The following is a 19574-nucleotide window of genomic DNA, read 5'->3' on the forward strand; positions in this document are numbered from 1 at the left end:
CGTGTTGACAGTTCTATTGTATTTGGTTTTCTTCAGTTATGTGCCAAACACGGCGTTGTGACTTATTCTGTTACAGAATTGTCAAAAGATCAGAATAGCAGAGCCATAAAGTAGGTTAGTTGACTGTATTTGCAAGCCAATGCTGCAAATCCTGTGCACCATTAAGCGTTTTGAGAGTCTGAAGTGCCTGTGGACAGCAGATGGACGGGGAGCCCTGGGTGTAGGCGAGATGGATGGGGAGCCGTGGGTGGTGAGTGTGGTCATTGCGGAGGGCTCTCCTTACCAACAAGAGTCTGAAAACGTCCGCCCCTTTGTCAGAGGTGATGTTCCTTTGTATGTCACATTTTTGCTTCTGAAAGAATGTAAATTGGGAAACCCAATATATTGTAGGAATATTTTATACAGTTTTCAAATATCTGAAAATATTCACCAATTAATATTTGTCGTAATATACTTGGCTTTGGGATAAACCTTCTGCATGTGGTGGGCCGCCTGAAGTTGTAGCCAGCAAATAAGGCATCGCTCGCAACCATTTCCAGCTTTTCACAGTGAGGCTGGGATAAGGTCAGGGACCATGGCTGTAGTTTCCATTTGGAAGGTTCTTCATGGACATGAAGAAACCTGTAGGCCCCAGCTTCCCAGGACTGGCTTTCTGGGAAGGTGCCTCATTACCTTGATGACTATTCAAGAAACACAGCTCTTTTCGTTGTGTCAGAGCTGCTGAGGGAAGATAAATTGATGAATGTCCATCCTACCTTTATGTTCCCTACGTGAGCAGCTAGAATTTATCATGCTGCTCTTGTTCAAATATACATTTTATAAATCCTTGATAACTGTTGTGTAGCAAACACTTGAAGAACAAGAAACATCGGTTTTGTAAGTGGTCTCCATGTATTTTTTGATCACATATCCCTGTAAAGAATTGTAGGAACTTCCCAAGATATATGCTTATTTTTTATTTATATCTGTGTAATATTTAGTTAATATAAAATGTACATTATAAAACATATGCAATACCAGAGATTTTTAAGGGGTGAGGAAAAGCTGACTCTGAATAGAATCCTGCCGGGCTCTCCATCTTCCCTGGAGACTGCTGGTCGTAAATTACCGAGCTTTGACTTTCAGCATCGTGGTGGTAGCTCATATGCTGCGATGTTGTTTGTGTGGGGAATCCAAAATGTAACTGTTCATTCCAAAGCAGCAACAGGCTCTTTCATTCATAATTCTTTGATCGCTGATTGATTTACATCTAATTAAGCGGTCTCTTGATCTGAGGCGTTCCCCTCCTGCTGTAACCGGCCCCCTTCCCTCCAGGAAAGGAGCAAGGTGTTGAGGGCACGGGCTGCTTCCCCAGGAAGACAGTGATGAGGGGGTGGAGGGTGGAGTTCTTTTTACCTCCATGAGCTATTTCAAAAGTGGCTTCCCTTGAGATTGACCTTGAGGCTGAGTTTCTTAAGGTGAACTGAATGTTTCTTTTAAAAATTATTTGAAAGCTGCTCTTAGAGCTGCGTGATATGCAGTGCAGTTTGACAGCTGGAAAAGTAGGAGTGGTCCCCGTGTGCATCCAGAAATGAGAATGGGGACCACGAACCTTCAGTCCTTCTGAACCCCCTCATCTTGCAGAGTTTGGCTGCCTGATCCAGAGCTCTTTCTTATTTGTTAAAACTTAACTTCACCTTTGAAAGTCAGTTCACCCCAGGTGGCACCGGCAGCCACTCTTGCCTTTGACACGGTGGCAGCGGCCTCCGCTGATCCGGCATTTGCTAACGCGATGGCTGCTTTGCCGCACAGAACTGGCAAAGGCTTCTGTCCGCGTGCTGCTCTGACGGCTCTCTCTCTCTTTAGGAGCGGGGTTGGCTGGGAAAGAGAACATGTGTTTGCGTTGTAATATATGTTGTGCGGTCAGCCACATCATGGGGTCCCTTCAATTTTCTCAATGGTCTTTTAGGCAGAGCCAATGAAGTGGAGGTGAACAATGAAATGGTGGAGAATGAGGGGAAAAGAGAAATCTTGCAGAACACTGAGCAAAGACCGCACAAAGAGGACCCAGGAAAGGACTCTGTGGACACAGAGGTGTTACATCCTGGTGACAATGCCGAGGACCAGAAAACCTCTGAAGACAGTGCCCCCTCCCCAGGAACGTTAGTAGATCCTGAGAACGCGGAACAGGTTCAAAGCCAAATTCTGGAGAACACTTCCTTCTTTGAAAACACACAGCAGGTTGAGTCAAGTGAGGTCATAAACAGTGAACTAGATGGTGAAATCCCAGGTCCTAGGATTGGGCAGGGCAGCAGTGATGCCTTGGATGTCAAAAACCAAAGTAAAGAATCTGCAGAAGAGTGGGAAAAAGAAAAGCAGGAAGATTTTGAAACCAACTTGGAAGAGATTAGCATAGAACCACGGCAGGAATCTGCTCCTTTGCAAATACCTGAAGTTGGAAGGGAGAGCAGTGCAGACACTGGGGAGCAGAGTGGGAACCCCGCAGAGGCTGTGCCAGAGGCAGGGCTCACTGGATCGGGGGAGCAGGTGGGCACAGTAGCCTCAAGTCCTCCAAGGGGTATCGATGACACAGTGAGTCACCATGAAAAATGGGAGGTAGATGCTCCAGAAGGCTTGGACCCAAGCTCAGGGCATGATTTAGAGAAAGAACTCACCAACCAGGAAGTAGCTGAGCCCAAGGAGGTCCCAAGTCAGAGCACAGAGGTAGGTGGGGAGAACAATGAAGAGGAGGGTAAAGGAAGAAAATTAAGGGATGAGAAACCAGTCAAGCTGGAAGTCCAAGCCATTCCTTGTTCTCCAGAAGCCAAAAGCAGTCCTCAGGAGGTGACAGGTCCAAGTACGGTAGATGCTGAAAGTGAACCCCTAGGTGTGAAAGAGCCCGATGAAGAAAAGAATGACCAACAGGGAGAGGCACTGGATTCGTCACACAAGAAAACAAAGAACAAGAAAAAGAAAAACAAGAAGAAAAAATCACCAGCACCTGTAGAAACCAAAGATGTTCAGAAAGAGTTAACATTTCAAAACCCAGATTTAAGTGAAGTGAAAGAAGAGCAGGTAAAATTTACTGACAAAAAACCAGTTGTAGAAGCACAAAATGAGGTCACTAAAAACCCAAAACAGAACACTGCGGTAGGAAGCAGTAAAAATGCCGATGGTCCAGAAAATCCTAAAATTGAGTTGGATGGAGGACTTAACCAAGACGATTTTGGTGTAAACACTAAGACAGGGAAAGCAGTAGCTGATGGAGACACGTTGGATTTTGAAGATAATACAGTTCAGTCATCAGGCACCAGTGCCAGTAATAAAGAATTAGAGGAAGGTGCTATAAAAGATGATTCTGAAGAAGATGGCACCACTCCCAGCCATCCTCCAGGTCCAGACAATGAGGAAGTGCCAGGCAGCACCCTGCTCCAAGACGAAGGTCCCTCAAAGAACATTAACGATGCCTGTCAAACAGAAGGCACAGAAGAGCATGTGACATCAGAAAATGTAGGTCAGACCATCAGGAAGGTTTCAGATAGCATTAGTCTAGAAAATGATGACGTGGCACCAGCAGGCGAGGTGGGGGACTTTAATTCAGAAAGCAAGGAAGAGATGACAGATGGACACGGGAAGGGCAGAAACAAAGAGGACTGTACCTTGTCGTAGGTTGAGGCGGGGTCTTAGGGAGGGGCCAGGACTGCACAGCAAGTCCAACTGTGAGAGACTCCACCGGTGAGACTCAGAAAATGGTCTAGGTTGGTATAGATGCACCGAATGGCAATCCACCACCAAGTTATCTAATCCTTGAAGCTATAGACTGTTACCTGTAGATTTCTATTTCATCACTAAGGTTATCACACAGATGAGAAGGACACTTCTGTTATTAGAGTTAGTTCTAATGGAGAGCATTCCAAGAGCATCGAACAATAATGTACACTGTTTTATTCCTGCTTAAAATCAGCATCAAAATATTTAGCTTTTGCCTTAAGCTGATATGAACGTGCATATTCTTGACCAAAAGTATCAGCATCTAATTGAAGTGACCAAATAGTATCCTGAGATTTCCACATTATGAGTATGATTTAAATGAAGGTGTCTCATTTAAATATATGTGCTTTCATATTTGATCTTGATATGTATAATATAACCTGTATGGTATTTTATTTAAAAGGTACATAAATGGCCAAACAGCCTATAGGTCACTGAGTGATGAGATTTGCATGTTAGGACAGTAATTAATCATGTTAGGGATAGCAAATAAACATCTTACAGCACTAGGGATAACTTACTTGCTTTTACCTCATATAAGGATTTTATCTCAGACCAACACTTTTGGATCTCATTCTTGAGGATACCTGAATTTATTTTGTAGGAGATTTTGACTTCATGACAATTATGTACCAAAGTCATTTTATACAAAGACTTTTTTTTTTTTTTAATTTTTTTCTGGAAGAGATACATGTTGTAATTGCATTTCCTACTGCAGTATTTGGGCAGGGAGAATCATTTCTAAAATTTATTTTTTTAACCTTAAAATTACTTCTCTTTGTATTTGTTTCATCATTATTCAGTAGAGCAAGACAAAAGGATGCTATTCTTGTGCAAACTTCTGATTAGACTCTAACAGGATATTTTAAATAGTTGAATCACTTGGTATTTTGGTATAAATATTTTCATTTGTTGTTTTTCAGTATATTCTTACCGGAAATTTCTTGTTTTGATCTTCCTGAACAAGATATATATTTTCTATATAAAGAAACATTTTAAAAATAATTGTAAAGTTAAATAAAAAACCATTATAAAATATTAAAATTACAGGGGAATGTACAGTTTGAATGCTGTTGACACTTTATGAGATCATATGACTTCGTATTATTGTTACAAGATATAATTGAGTGCAAAAGTGACCAATACCTCAACCAAATTTGAAATAAAAACATTTTATAATTTTACAAGCCTGTGATCACTCTTGTGCTGCTTGAATTCTGGCTGTGGCTACATAATATCATCTTTAATCTACTTTTATCTACTTCTGGGTTGCTAATTCTCAGTTGGGGTTCTATGGAGGACTCATGCGTAATATCCATTGTCAGTAGTGAATAGCTTCTCTCCCGGCATCTAGACTGGGACTAGTGTTGGACCATCCTTGAGTAAGATCTTTCCTCATAGAATCTCCTGTGGTCTGTGGTTCTGATGAAGAGCCCAGTTGAGAAAGGTCTCCATCTTGTTGCTTTGCTTACAGGTGCCAATGCTTAGAATGTTTTGAAGAGGATGATGAGAATTTCAAATAAACATTGACTATTTCTGCATAAGTGTCCTGAAGCAGAGGATAAGGGGACTGATCAATTCTCTCCACTTGTGTCATATAAATAGAAAACTATGGGACTTGCTAGAGAATCAAGTCCAAGGGCTGCAAAGGAGTTTAAAGTTGGTATCTCTAACTTTAGCTAAGCTGCTTTCATACCGGAATGCACATTGGGAAACAGCTCTCCTTCCTACTTTTAAAGGCCTCTGGGGAAGTGATTCAACAGCCAAACTCACTCAGTGGTGAGATCATCAAACCATTTTAAGTTCTTTCCTTTCTTTCCCATGTTATTCAACAGCACATTTAAGGGCATTATTATAGGCTTCCCATCCCTCCAGCCAGCCAGCCAGCAGTCTCAATTGTTCATCCCTCATTTAATCAATAAACATGTAGATCACTTCCTATATGGAAGGTGCTCTGCCCGTGAACAAGCACATAGGACCCAATCTCTAGTGGAAGCAGCAGAGAATTGGAAAGTCAGCAAAAAAAAGATAAGGATTCTGAAGAGCCAAACCATCCCTGATAATCTAAGAGCCTTCACTATGAACATCAATTACTCTGCTCCGAGGGCGAGATGATATTACAGCCCCACACAGTAATTAGTGTACACGCGAAGGCCCCTGAATTATCAAGAAATGGTTACCTTTGGTATATTCAGCGTAGGAAGGCGTGGAAGTATATAAGGCAATTTGGAAAGATCGCAATGTCAAACAATTCAGACTCAGAAAAGAATCAAAAGGTGACCTGTCAGCCACAACCCCAGAGGAACCTGGACCACTGAGGTTTCACTATAAGGCAGAACAGAGAAAAGCATCGATCACTGATACTTTAAATCAAAAAGCTGGGGTATTTTTCAACCCCAAACCAGAACACGCCTACTGTATGTAAAATGTTAATCTTCCTTCCAAAGTATGTAAGTATAATTGTGAGTTTCTGTAAAAAATGGGGAAAGGTAACAGAATTTTGAATTATAGGCTATTTTATAACATACAAAGGTTGGGAAGCAGTAAAATTTTTGAAAAGAGTGTTTAAGAATGGGATATCTTGCATTGACTACTTTCTATAACATTGAGTATTTCCAATTAATGGAAAACCTAATGACCTGAACATTTAAATTTCCACTGTCATTAGGACCCTGGAATGCTGCTTCTGAGTGTTTAGACAGTTTAGGGTTCCTGTTTTCTATTGATAGATTCCTTTTCTAGGAGACCGCCTTGTATGACGTGCCGCCATGGCCATCAAAACAAGGGAACACAACAGTAAGATTCATTCCAAATGTCCGGGCTCCAGAAGGAAAGGAAGGGGTGTTTGTGAGCGTGCCACATACAGAATATGTGCTTATTCAGTGTGCTGATCTTATATAGGGAGTACAGTCTTGCAGGAGAAAAACGCTTTCGCGCTCTCCCTTTCACCCTCTCTGCCCCTCTTACATCAAAGACGAACGAATTTTTTGAGGCGTGAAAGGCTTCAGCTGTTGGGCTGAACTGAAGCAGCAGCTGCTGTAGGGAGTTGCCATCTGTACAGACCTCTTCAGCAGCCTGGCCCTGTTCTGCCTTTTACAGGAAGGAGGGGCGATCCTGGCGTGGGAGGCTAGCCCTGGGGAAGTTGAAAACTGACCACATGGATTATAATCAAATTAAGTCAGGGCAAGGAGGGAGCGGAGAAGGGACCACACTCAGTGGATTTCTTGAGATGTCAGTCTTGTGATCATTATCTTTGCGAATATGGAGGGAGGTGACTTTCTCTGCCATGGGGAGAGGAGGCCCCGGATTGGATGAAATTAACCCACAGAATGAAAATTATCCTCCTGACAATATATTATTATGAGTAAGCTCCTTACCCTTACTGTGTCTCATTTTACTCTCTGAAATTGGGGTTAGAACCTGCCTTTTAGAGTGGTGGTGAGGATCAGACCCAGTAAAGCGCCGGAGAGTAAGTGCCGAGTGACCATGGTTGTTGCTGGTGGTTGACCTTTGCAGCCTGGACAGACGCGGTCACAACACGCAAGCCCCTCTGGAGCAGGGCTGGGGGTCCCGGTGCTTGCTTGCTGCCCCTGTGACTGTCTGTATGGCCTCGCCACTTTGTTTCTTGTTTCCCGGGTCTCTAAAGTTCACACCAGAAAGTGTGGTGGAATTTAATATATAAAAAACAGATTTTTAAAAAACGTAATCCTTTAACAATGTTACTAAAATAACTTTAATTGCCAATTGATTTTAACTTCCCAGTGTAAAAGAAAACTCTGAGTTTGAGATAGTGTGACTTCATCTTCTTTAATGCTGATCATTTGGGTGTTAGAGACCAATGATGAGCAAGGCTGTTTAGTGCGTATAGGTTTGCAGCACTCTTGCTCAGTATCACAGGAATTACCAGTCATGCAACACTGTTCACTTCACAGGTTAGACTTGTTGACTTTAAAGACTGTAAAAAAAGCAGCACTCAATTTCATTTCTTTCTTTAATTTTTTTTTATTGAAGTATAGTTGGTTTACAATATTATGTTCATTTCAGGTGTATAACATAGTGTTTCAATATTTTTATAGATTACACTCTATTTAAAGTTATTATAATATAGTGACTATATTTCCTGTGCTGTGCAATATACCCTTGTAGCTTATTTATTTTATACATAGTAGTTTGTACCTCTTAATGCTCTACTCCATCTTGCCCCTCCCTCCTTCCCTCTCCCCAGTGGTAACCACTAGTTACCATCTGTGAGTCTGTTTCTATTTTGTTATATTCATTCGTTTGTTTTATTTTTCAAATTCTACATGTAAGTGATAACATATACTGTCTGTCTTTCCCTGACTTATTTCAGTGCTTATTTTCTTTATATCAAACAATTTTGCTTCTTTCTTTTTTCCAGTTTCCTGAAACTATTTAGTTTTAATCTTCTCCATTTCTGCTTTAAAATTTCTCTTCCTTAAAACTTCCATTTGTCTCTCTCCATTTTTCATATTTTCACTATAAGACTAAAGGTCAGATTGCTCTTGTTTTTTATTGTTAGCACTATTATTACATTTTAACATTTTTTTTACTTTCTGTCTAAGATATTTGAAGTCTTCTAATAGAAAAAATAATAATAAAATTGTAAATAGATATGTGAGCCTCAAATCACCTTCTGTTATATTCAGTGTTTCTTATGATGCCTGTGGTTTTTGTACATAGGAATATAAAATATACAAGATAAAATGAAAAGTGATATTGAATGAGAGAGCCAGGTTTTTAATTTATTTTTAATTTTTGTTTCAGTGTTGGGTGCATTTATGGAAGGGACAGAGTAAAACATCTGTCAGAAGCAGTTTGCATGTAAATTAAAATGGAACTCAAAAGGATTATAAATGTATCTTATACATAACATTTTCTATTTTCATTTATTTTGTTATTGTGCCTTTCAAAATAGCAATTTAGGATGTTTGGAAAAACAATTAGCGAAAACACGTAACTTGGATTAGAATGTGGATAGATGATTTTTTTAATGAAAACAAAGGTGCGTTTTGTATGAATTATTTCCATTTCACACAGCTAATCAAAACCTGGGAAGAAGAGCCTCAGACCAGGAGTCCGGTCTGACTCAGAGGGCTGTGTTTAGGAAAACGGTGGGTGCAGGGGTTAGGGGTGCAGCCCTGGGGCCTTAGGAAAGCTGCTGGGCCTGGGTCCTCATCTGTCGAAGAGGGATGTGGCAGCAGTGCCCACCTGGAGGGCTTCGCGGGAGGTGGTGTGAGTGGCTGGGACGGTCCCTGGCACACAGTGAGGGCACAGCACACTTGAGCGCCCACCACCATCACGTCGTCCTGATTTTGCCTCGAAACTGGTGTAGGATTTTGCCCCTAAAATCCTCCCTGGGTCTTGGTTTCCTCTCTGTAGTCTGGAGAATGTTTTACTCAATGCCCCTTCAGAGAGATGTTTGGGGGATTTCTAGGTGCTTACATATATGCAGACTTCGATATCTGGGGTGGGAAGAATGACAGAAACCTAAGTTATTACTGCTAATTATCCTCAAAAGAATATCCTCAAAAGAATAGCAACAAGTGGGTTACGGGATGTGTTGTCGGCACACTTAGGGTTCATAAGCAGAGTCAGAACTCTGACATTGGTGAGTCTTTGAGAGAAATGAGGAAGGTCGACCCTTGGGGGATGGAAACTTGGAAAGTCAAGGCTAACGAAAATGCTGGTGATATTTGATCCCGATTCTCAGTGTGTTTGTACCTTGCTAATGATGTTAAACCGTGAAGCCTTGTGAGATCTTGTGTTGCAGTGTGGTTTGGCCCTAGAGCTCTTGCATGCTAACCCAGAGTAGAAGATTAGCCTGTTTGCATGCAGCCGGATGCTGCCCTGACGAGACAAGCATGTGCGGGAGGTTGACGCAGTTCACCCCCCTTGGCTGAATTCCTCCCCCATCCTGTCTGTGGCCTCATTCGCTGTGGTACGTGTATAATACCTTCATCATCAGTTTCACTAACCCCAATGCTCCTTCTTCAGTATAGCAACCTGCTGAAAGGGGCAGTCCATGGAGTCACCTAAACCTGTATCTTTCTGATTTCTTTAGATATTAGGTTGAAAAAGCTTGTTGATGAACGGGAATGCTTATTGGAACAGGTAACGATCTTTTTATTACTTTACGGGTTCTGGAACGGGGCACCTGAAACCGGGAACCTTCCCATTCTAGCTTCTTGCTTCCTCAGGAAACCCCTGATGCATCGTGGCTGAAAATAATTAGCAAGCCAACCAGTGTTCTTAATGTTCTTATCCAAGTAAAAGATCAGAAATCATATCAGATTTAGAGAGGATGCCCCAAAGATTCAAGGCCATGGTCTGAAGTTGGTACATGCTACATGAATTGCTGCTTAAAATAAAGATTTATGTAGAAGGCCTCGATTAAGCCTTGAGAGGCAAGGGTGTTCCCCAGACATTCCGACACCCTTCCTCTTCCACTGGCCCGTAACAGTCAGTTTTGTAAATCTCTCAGTGATCAGCACCCCTGTCCAGCAGGTATTTCTTTGTTACAGCTGATCCAAGTTGTTTTAACTATAGTTTACCTTCCTTGATCTCTTCTACCTCAAGAAATACTACACAGTTGTCCTATTTGGTCTTTTTCATATGCAGGGTAGTATTAAATTATTCCACAATCACTTCCTAAGGAAGCTCGATTTCTCTCATTTTCCCGCGTAAGCCTAATCAAAGGTATTTGCCTCGCTTTTCACAAGATCTGAAGATTTCTCTCAAAATTGGGTAAGGCACTAAATGTGGTGGGAGGATTCTCATGAAGTGCCTGTGATCTTTTAAAAACATGTGTCCATGGTAATTCTGTACTTGTTTTCTTAAAGCAGCATGCACCGATGGTTTGTATGTCACTGGGGCTCTGCTCTGCTCCTGTCGGTGCGTGGGGGGACTTCCAACAAGTCCGCAGAGATTAGAGGTTAACAGAACAAGGGCTGGGAGACACCCCATTACACAGCAGAAGATTCTACAGTCACGGCTGTTAAGTGCAATTCCAGCTACTCTCTGTGCGTGTGTCTCTCTCAGAGGGAAGAAAGCTATGCAGAGGCCAGCTCTCTGCAGGTGGCAAACCTACAACCTGTTTGGGTTCTGTCAGGGACAGCGCTGCTGTGCCTGGAAGGCTCCAGGTGGCCCTTCCTGGCTTTTTAGTGAATAAAGCAAAGGTGAATCGTGTACTGATTTATGAACTCATAGATAAACACTCAAAACTGTTTTATGGAAAATCTCCTCCTGAATTCGAGAGGAACTTCAACCTTAGAAATAACTTCTCACCCAGAGTTACAAAATAATGCATGCCTGTTACAGTAAACATAATTCCATTTTCATCCTGTATACTACTATTACTTTCTGAGAAGAGTACTAACTGGCACAAGGTTTTTCATTTATTTATTTGGGTTTGTTCCTTTATGAAACGGGAGAGACTCCCCCATCTTCCTGGTGGATTGTAATGTCTTACTACATTTCTCTCCTGCTTCATTATGGAACCCTTGTCTCTCTGGCCCCTTCGAGACACACGAAATAACTGCAAGGCAACATCGGATTGTACTTAGGGGGTGTGGGCTTTTACGTTACATGCAGCTTCCTTTCTGATAGGCTCTCGTCTCATTTAGAATAGAGAAATTAACGTGCTTTATTGATGGATGTTTTCAGATTAAGAAACTCAAAGGGCAGCTGGAAGAGAGACAGAGGAATATCAGATTAGACAGTCTTCACCCGGAAGATGGGGTCTTACAAAACGGGACGGACGTGCATGTGATGGACCTACAAAGTAAATGTCAATCCTCGTGTAGAAGAAATCCCTTTGCCATTCGCGATTTTTATTGTACTAATGCGGGAGGAGAAAAACTATCGTGGCAAGGAACGGCCGGTGTTCCCAACGTCCCCCCAAAAGCCCTGAGTACAGAAGCACAAAGATGTTTCCTTGTGGGCTAGAGCAAGGATGGGCAGGTGGGCAGAGCAAGGATGTTTCTGTCTGAGCCTAAGAAACAGAACAGGTGCCCCAAAACGTGCACCAAGGTACCACCAGCTGACACGCTGCTAGAAACCACGTTTACTACGCTGAATACAGTCTTTGGATCTGCTGATTGTATGGGGAAATCGGAAGGTATTTTTCTGTGCCAGTCAACTAGAAAGAGGCTTACGGGGACAAAAGCAGGCCCAGCCTCTCTCCCCTTCCCCCCTCCCCCTACCATTTCTTTGCCTTCTTTGCTCAAGGGCGCTCTCCCTGCTGCGGAGAAAGAGCGCCTCCTGAGTTGTGAGGCCACAGGTCGGGAATTAGAGATTGGCAAGACGATTATAAAGTAAGGGCTTGGTTCCCGGTAACTATTGTTTTAACATTTTAAAAGCCCAAGAGCTTAACAGATTTTCCTTCTCTTTCAACCTTTAGGGGATGCCAACAGACAGATCAGCGACCTCAAATTTAAACTTGCAAAATCTGAGCAAGAGATAACTGCATTAGAACAAAATGTACGTGCACACTTGTAAGCAGTCACTGGCCGCCCAACTGAGGATTAACTGAAGTTTTATTTGCTAGAAAGACTTGAAGGCTGAGGACAAAAAGAAGCAGAGAATTTTAGAACCAAAAAAGGTCCTAAGGGGGATAAACAAGGCAGCAAGTCTCTCCGTGTATTTCCTACAAGGAGAGGATGTGGGGAGGGAGAGGTCATAACTAGGATCTGGGCTGTTATAATTGATACTAATCCTTTATAAACAAAGTTAGTTGCAGAAAGTACCTAATGTGGTTAGGGGGTTTTTTTGACAGTTTGTTCTTTTAAAAAAAAAAAAAAATAGGTTAATTACAAAACGCTTCATGCAGGGATGTCCCTTTTGCCTGGATTTTCCCTCTTTCCCTCCCAGCCCATCGGCTTGCTCTGGCCCCTAGATTTGGGGCACTCATGCCTCCAGCGTACTGGGCCCTGGGACAGACTGTGTCCTAACCGAAGGGAGAGATAAAAGCAGGTACTCTTGCCCCCTCCACTGTGGGTATATGTGGCTGGAACTTTTTGGAATTTTTGTAGAGACGAAAATGAGAAGCGCACTTAGAAAGCGATGCATGTTTGGAAGCATGCCTTTGAGGGCAGGCTGAGTCTCTGGCCACAGATGCCACCCCAAAGCCGCCTTCTGTCACCCCGCTCTCTGAGTCCCTTGCCTCTCTCCTCCCTTTCCTGCTTCCCCACACCCCCAACCCTGGGAGAGGTTAGACTGGAGCTGAGGCCCTGGTGGAGCTGTTGCCTCACCAGCCTGGTTCTGCAGGATCGACCCATATCGGGGAGAGATGGTGTCATGGGGTCTGCACGGCGGGAACCACACTTGGGACGAGGGTCAGGGAGGAAATGAGTCCCTCATAGGTGTCAGTACTGGCTTGCTCATAAATATGAACAAATAGCTTGCATGGCTAGAACCTATGTAATAGTCCCAAGTGCTAGATCATAACTATTGTCATTGTGTTTTCTCTCATTTTATTAAATTATACCTTTTGATCTCAAATATAGTAAAGCAATCGGGGAAAGAAAACAGGCCTATCAATTTATACACATGATTTTTCCTTTCCTTTCAGGTCATAAGGTTAGAAAGCCAAGTATCACGTTATAAATTGGCTGCTGAAAATGCTGAAAAGATAGAAGATGAACTTAAGGCTGAAAAACGGAAACTTCAAAGAGAGGTAAATTTTCTAGGCTATTTCTAGGAAAAGAATGGGTAATGATATTCTAGCTGGGAGAGCGAAGGGAGGATTTACCGCCGGGAAACCCGCGGCCAAATCATTCATTGTCATATCTGCCCAAACCACTCTGAAGGGCTGTGCTCACACCATAAAGGAAATTGTAGTTCAGCCAATTAGGAGCTTAGGGCCAGAATCACCTGTCAGTGGTTTTTCTCTCTATGGTGATTGCAACTATCATGCCACCATCTTCTGGCTTCTGCTAAGAGATCTGTCATTCTAACTCTTTTTAGGTGATCTTTTTTTTCCCCCTCTAGCTGCTCTGCCATTCTCTTTGCCTTTGATTTTCTGCATTTCACTCTGATGTGTTAATGTGTGGGTTTACTGCCATTTGTTCTGCTTGGGATGTGTTGTGTTTCTTTGATCTGTGAGGTCTTTTTTCTACATAAATTTTGGAAAATTTTCAACCACGATCTCCTTCAGTAACTCCTCTTCCCTAGACTCCACCTACCCCCTGGGACTTTGATCAGAGGATGCCAGATCTTCTCATGGACCCTCTGCATTTCTCTACCATCTGTCTTTTCCATTTCCTCTCTCCTTACCTCCCAACGCTGCATAATGTACAGTTTTTGTAGATCTTCCATTTCACCTCCTTTTGTTTCGTATTCTCATTCCTGATTGTTTCTTGTTTATGTTTCCTTTGTTGATTGCATCCTTATTTCTTTAAAGATTTCATACACAGCTGTTCTGTTTTCCACACTGACGACTGAAACACGTTCAGTCTTGGGGGTCTGTTTCTGTTGTTTATTGCTTCTGTTGACTCAAATGGTTTGTCCCATCGTGTGTTTGGTGTTTGATGAGATTATGCTTGATTTGAATTTATATACTTGAATTTATACCCCAGGCCTGACTTGGGGAAATTTCTACAAAGAGGGCTTCTGCTTCTGCTTCTGCTTCTGCCTCTGCTGGTGAAAGGCAGGGCAGGGGCGTTTAACCTGTCTCAGGACCCCGCCCACCCTCCTGGAGGGTTTTGGATCGGAAGCAGAACTGCAGACTCTGTCCTAATGATGCACGTCTCCACAATCACAGGGCTGTGAACCCCCCGCCTTAGGGCACCTCCACTCTGCCTCACTGCCTGCTGGTCCAGGCAGCTCCCTGCTGATGTGGCTCCTGCTGTGACCCCCAGGCTCTGTGGCCCTGGCTCCCGGGGATGATCATCCTGGCCTCAGGCATTCCCACTTTGGTTTCTGGCTGCAGAGCCCTAGCACCCAGCTGCCCAGGGCTGTGGGGATCACCTCCTCCAGCTGGTCTGGCTCAGCTCTTGTTTGTTTGTTTGCCTCACCTTCTGTGAGACCATCAGGATCCCCAGGACTGCGCCATGTCTTGGGTCTAGCTATTTCAGAGGAGGAAGGTTCCCTAGTTACTCATGAGGCCAGAATCTTGTGCCTTGTGTTCCTTTTTAAATTAAGAAATATACGTATACACACGTGTAGGTATATGTGTATTTTTAGAATCTCGGTGGGTCTGGGTCGTAATTTATTTTTCAGTAGGCTTGGAATCCAAGCTCACTGCCTTTTGCCTTTATTTCCAGCTTCGCTCGGCATTGGACAAAACAGAAGAGCTCGAGGTGAGCAACGGCCACTTAGTGAAGCGTCTGGAAAAAATGAAAGCCAACAGGAGTGTCCTCTTGTCCCAGCAGTAAAGGCCAGTTCTGAACAGGAAACGATCGGGTGGATGGAGAGCACTGTTTCGTACGCTGTTCTGTTGCTGTCTGGGAGCACTGCTTCTTCCCCTGCTTCTGAGAGAACGCCCCCGGGGAGCACCCGGCTCAGCCCCGGGACCCCCAGCAGCAACCAGATGCCTCCGCCTGCAGACCGCAACCCGGGCTGGGGCGGCCGCTCCGAACCCGGAGGCCATTTAATAAGCACACTGGGCCGTGGAGCTCTGTTTCCGACGGTGCAGCAGCCTCTTCATGCCATTTAAAATGGTGATCAAAGTAAAGATGAACGTGGGACTTGAGTTTTCTTTTCATGTGTCTTGCTGAACATTAAGGGGAAATGTTTCAGTGTTGGGACGTCCTTTTGTGGCAGAATCTACAATTTGAGCGACTTCAGTAGTATCTCTTAGTCTACGCTTTTCATACACAGAACACTGTGGAACCACAAGCCATTACCAAGCAAAACTCTTTCACTAGAAACAAGGGGATGGTCTAGAAGTAAAAGTGACCTTAAGAAGACTCTTTACAGGCAACAATGAAGCTTTTCTAAGGGATTTTTGCAACAGTTCAATCAAAAGAATACTTTTTTCCAGGGTAATTAGGCAACAGCTTCACTGAAAATGACAGCTTTTCATTCGCATTATTGAATCCTTATATTTGGAATTGAAGTTGTTAACTTCTTTTAAAGAGTGTACTATTGGAAAAATTAAAAAATGAAATGTTGAAAGACTTCAGCAATATGGTTTTTATTTTTTCCCACTGAGAAAGAAGATCTTTATTTCATACTAATTGTTCTGTATATTTTGGATCATCTTTTTATTTTTTTAGTATATCAAATCAATGTACTTTTCTTTCTCTATTTAAAAAAGAAGGTGTATTCACAGTGAATAAGAATAGAACACTTATAAGAATCAGCACTCTTAGACTAAAAATTAAACTGAAGAAGTTACAGACCAGAGTAGAGACAGTAACTCCAAGGACAAAAGTAAACGGCGTTGGGCTACTTGCTGATTTTCAGTTACTCTTTCGTATATGTTGGGTTTCACATAAGGCTGGTTCAGCAGGCCAGCTTTTCAGGATATTAGCAAGTGCAAACCAAGATAACATCATCCATAACTATACCCATGGTGGACTGCTAGACATGAATTGGAATATATAATCATTCTATTTTTCTTGATTATATATAATTAAGAAAACATTCCCAGCAGAGTGCTAGAGGTCACGAAGTTCCGTCCCCCAGCACTGGCTGGATGTGGGATAGGCAAAGCTACATTTCACCGGGTAAGAGAAATTCGGCCTCCTTGTGCCGAGGATGTTCAGATCTTCTTCTTGAGCGTTCCATAGATAAAACTATCCTCTCACTAATCCACACGTCAGTGCCACAGACCTGCTATAGCTGCTGCATATTCAAAAAACAATGTTTTTATGTGGAAAGCTACTCTGCATTAATCCCAGGACAGCTCCAACTCCCCCACAGGTTTCTATATTTACCTAAGATTTGTTAGAACAAATCTTAGGATGATCGGCTTCAAAAGACTTAGTTTGAAATTCTACTTAATGAGCATTAAATGTTCCAAGTTGTTTCAAGAATGCAGTGTATCGGTCCGCTCCAAAAACAGAAACCACCCAGTAATTTGAACAGGGAGAGTGTAATATGAAGAATGATTAACTCATAATAGGGGATTAACTACTACGGATGAAAGAGGATCTAAAGAACCCGAGAATGCGACAAACTGGGACTGAGACCTCATTGGAGGGGTTGGGGCCACTACCCACTAGGGGCAGACAAGTTACAGGGTGACAGAGGGCTGACATCAGGAGACAGGAAAACTTGGGCCAAGACTGGGAGACTGGGGAAATTTTGGTCGAGGGTTAGCACCACCGGGTGACCCGAACTGCTCACCACAGGTGCCCCGTGAACAAGGAGGAAGAAAGCACAGCAGAAGGAACCAGAAAGAGGAGCTCCTGCTTCCTGCAGTGTCCTTCCAGCCAGCAAAAGAGAAATGTTTACTTCATTGTCTTATCTTTAATGTTCCTTCCACAACATCTTAATGCAAACATGTTTAACCAGTAAAATATCCATCTGGCTCACAAATAACACTAATGACAGCAAACACTTATATATCATTTAGACATGCCTGGCAGTTAGTTAGATGCTTTTACATATTTTCACTCATTTGATTTTCATGAAAACCCTAAAGAGGTAGATGCTGTTATTAAATCCATATCACCGATGAGGAAACCAGAGCCTAGGGAAGTCTCACAGTTGGTGAAGAAGCGACTCTTGCTTGTCTCACCAGCCCTGGGAAGATGGTGTTTCTCAAATCAGTGGCTCTGAAGGAAGTCAGACCTTTAGTTTGGTACCTCTTGTGCCAATCCTTACAGACACAGCAAATCCATGTTGCACACACTTCCTCATCCAGAGGAAGCTAGAACACAATTTTTAAATTTATTTCATAGAATAAAACTTCCTGTGGCTATAGGGAATTTGTTGCTGGCTTTTTTCATCCCTGTAACCCAGTGTTTCTCAGCCTCACACCACTGACGTCCCAGGCCAGATCACTCCTGGGTGCTGGGTGTCTGTCCTGAGCATCGTAGGATGTAGAACAGCAACCCTAGATAGTAAAGGAAAGAGTATCAAAGAATTTGTGGACATATTTTTTAAACCATCATACTATGTATTTGCTGAAGATTTCTCTTAATATTGTCAGCTTTATCTTTAAACAGTTTTTATGTAACAAAGCACGCTTTCATTTTGCTCTTCCCAGAAAACTGAAATCAATATTCATCATGAAATTCACACACCTCCTCCCAGTCCCTTTTTTTCTTTACTTCTTCAGTCATAGTACTAGCTTCTACATGTCCACTTGATTCTGCATCATTAGCATGTCTTTGTTTTAAATCTAAGTTTGACCATACTTATCTTAGAATTAGAAAAATAATTTAAGTATAATTGAAACAAACCGGAACTTCCCTGGTGGTCCAGTGGTTAAGACTCTGCCCTTCCACTGCAGGGCACGCGGGTTCGATCCCTCTTCAGGGAACTAAGATCCCACATGCCACATGGTATGGCCAAACAATAAAAAAATAATTTAAAAAACCTAAGCGTTTCAGTTTACTTACCAAATATGATTTAATATGTATGAATGTAACTTATGCTATCTGCATGAAATAGTCAAATAAACACATTGAAATATTATAGGAGTACCTAGAAAAAAATCATTCGCGCAGAATCAATCTCTTGACACCAAGCAGATGGGTTCATGTGTAATAATAGAAACGACCCCCATGCCTGAGACGCACGCTACAACGTAACAGTAAGATCTTACCTGATGCAACAGTGAAAGTGAAATGTAGTCCTGCCGAAACAGTAAGTCAAAGAGGAGGGCTTAGGAGTTCCATTTAGGCCACATCAAGTTTGAGAAGCTAATGAAACATAAAAACAGCATGGAGTAGTGAGTGCTTCCCCGACCACCCTATTTAAAATTGCCAGCCCTCAACAATTCCCGTTCCCTTTTCTGATTCATTTTTCTCAAATTATCACTGTCTGTCATACAAGAGATTTTGTTTTATCTACCATCTCCCATCCTCCACTGGAAGGCATCCTGCATCCCTCCAGGATGGCAGAGAACCGAGTGTGGAACTCGCGGAAGAGACCCAGGTTGCAGATGTAGATTTAGGAGTCATCAGCAAAGAGGGGATTCTCTAGTCTTGGAACTAGACTTGCCTAGGGAGAAAGTGTAAATAATTAGAGGGCACAGGAAGAGCCAAGAACAACCTGACAGGGGTTGGGTGAAGGAGGAGCGGCCAGCAAAGGGCATTGAGGAGGATCAGCAAAGGGTTACTTAATGAAGATTACAGGGCTTCCCTGGTGGCGCAGTGGTTGAGAATCTGCCTGCCAGTGCAGGGGACACGGGTTCGAGCCCTGGTCTGGGAGGATCCCACATGCCGCGGAGCAACTGGGCCCGTGAGCCACAACTACTGAGCCTGCGCGTCTGGAGCCTGTGCTCCGCAACGAGAGAGGCCACGATAGTGAGAGGCCCGCGCACCATGATGAAGAGTGCCCCCCACTTGCCGCAACCAGAGAAAGCCCTCGCACAGAAACGAAGACCCAACACAGCCAAAAATAAATAATAATAATAAATAAAATTTATTAAAAATAAAAAAGAGATTACAAAAGACAATAAGCAGAGTATAGAAATACAAAATCCAGTTCAGCTTACAAAGCCAAGTCTTCTGATGTAGACTGAATTCCCTGTCCCCCTCCCACTCCCCAGCCCCAGCTGCATGCGTCTCTTCCCCAGATCCTTACCACTACAAAGGCAGCAGCATCCATACCACCAGCCTAGTCCGAAGCCCACGTGTTATTTTTGATCCCTTCCTCTCCCTCACCCACCTCCACTCTGATCTCAAGGA

At 43.0% G+C, this 19574-nt stretch overlaps 1 protein-coding gene across 34 annotated transcripts in view; it reads left to right on the forward strand.

The window, feature by feature from the left end:
• Positions 1-15892, forward strand: part of LRRFIP1 (LRR binding FLII interacting protein 1) — a 147429-nt gene extending 131537 nt beyond the window's left edge. For 28 of the 34 annotated variants that reach the window (XM_059929014.1, XM_059929022.1, XM_059929028.1 and 25 more), the window contains one exon: positions 1949-4937. In XM_059929014.1, the coding sequence (XP_059784997.1) occupies positions 1949-3648 (1700 nt within the window). In that variant the 3' untranslated portion in view covers positions 3649-4937. Of the gene's footprint in view, positions 1-1948; positions 4938-9832; positions 9883-11433; positions 11552-12169; positions 12250-13339; positions 13445-15032 lie in introns of those variants that run through there. The other 6 variants (XM_059929041.1, XM_059929048.1, XM_059929047.1 and 3 more) reach the window with 1 other exon arrangement.
• The last annotated feature ends 3682 nt before the right edge of the window (positions 15893-19574 follow it).

Source organism: Balaenoptera ricei, chromosome 7, assembly GCF_028023285.1.
Source record: "Balaenoptera ricei isolate mBalRic1 chromosome 7, mBalRic1.hap2, whole genome shotgun sequence".
NCBI classification, from domain to species: domain Eukaryota; kingdom Metazoa; phylum Chordata; class Mammalia; order Artiodactyla; family Balaenopteridae; genus Balaenoptera; species Balaenoptera ricei.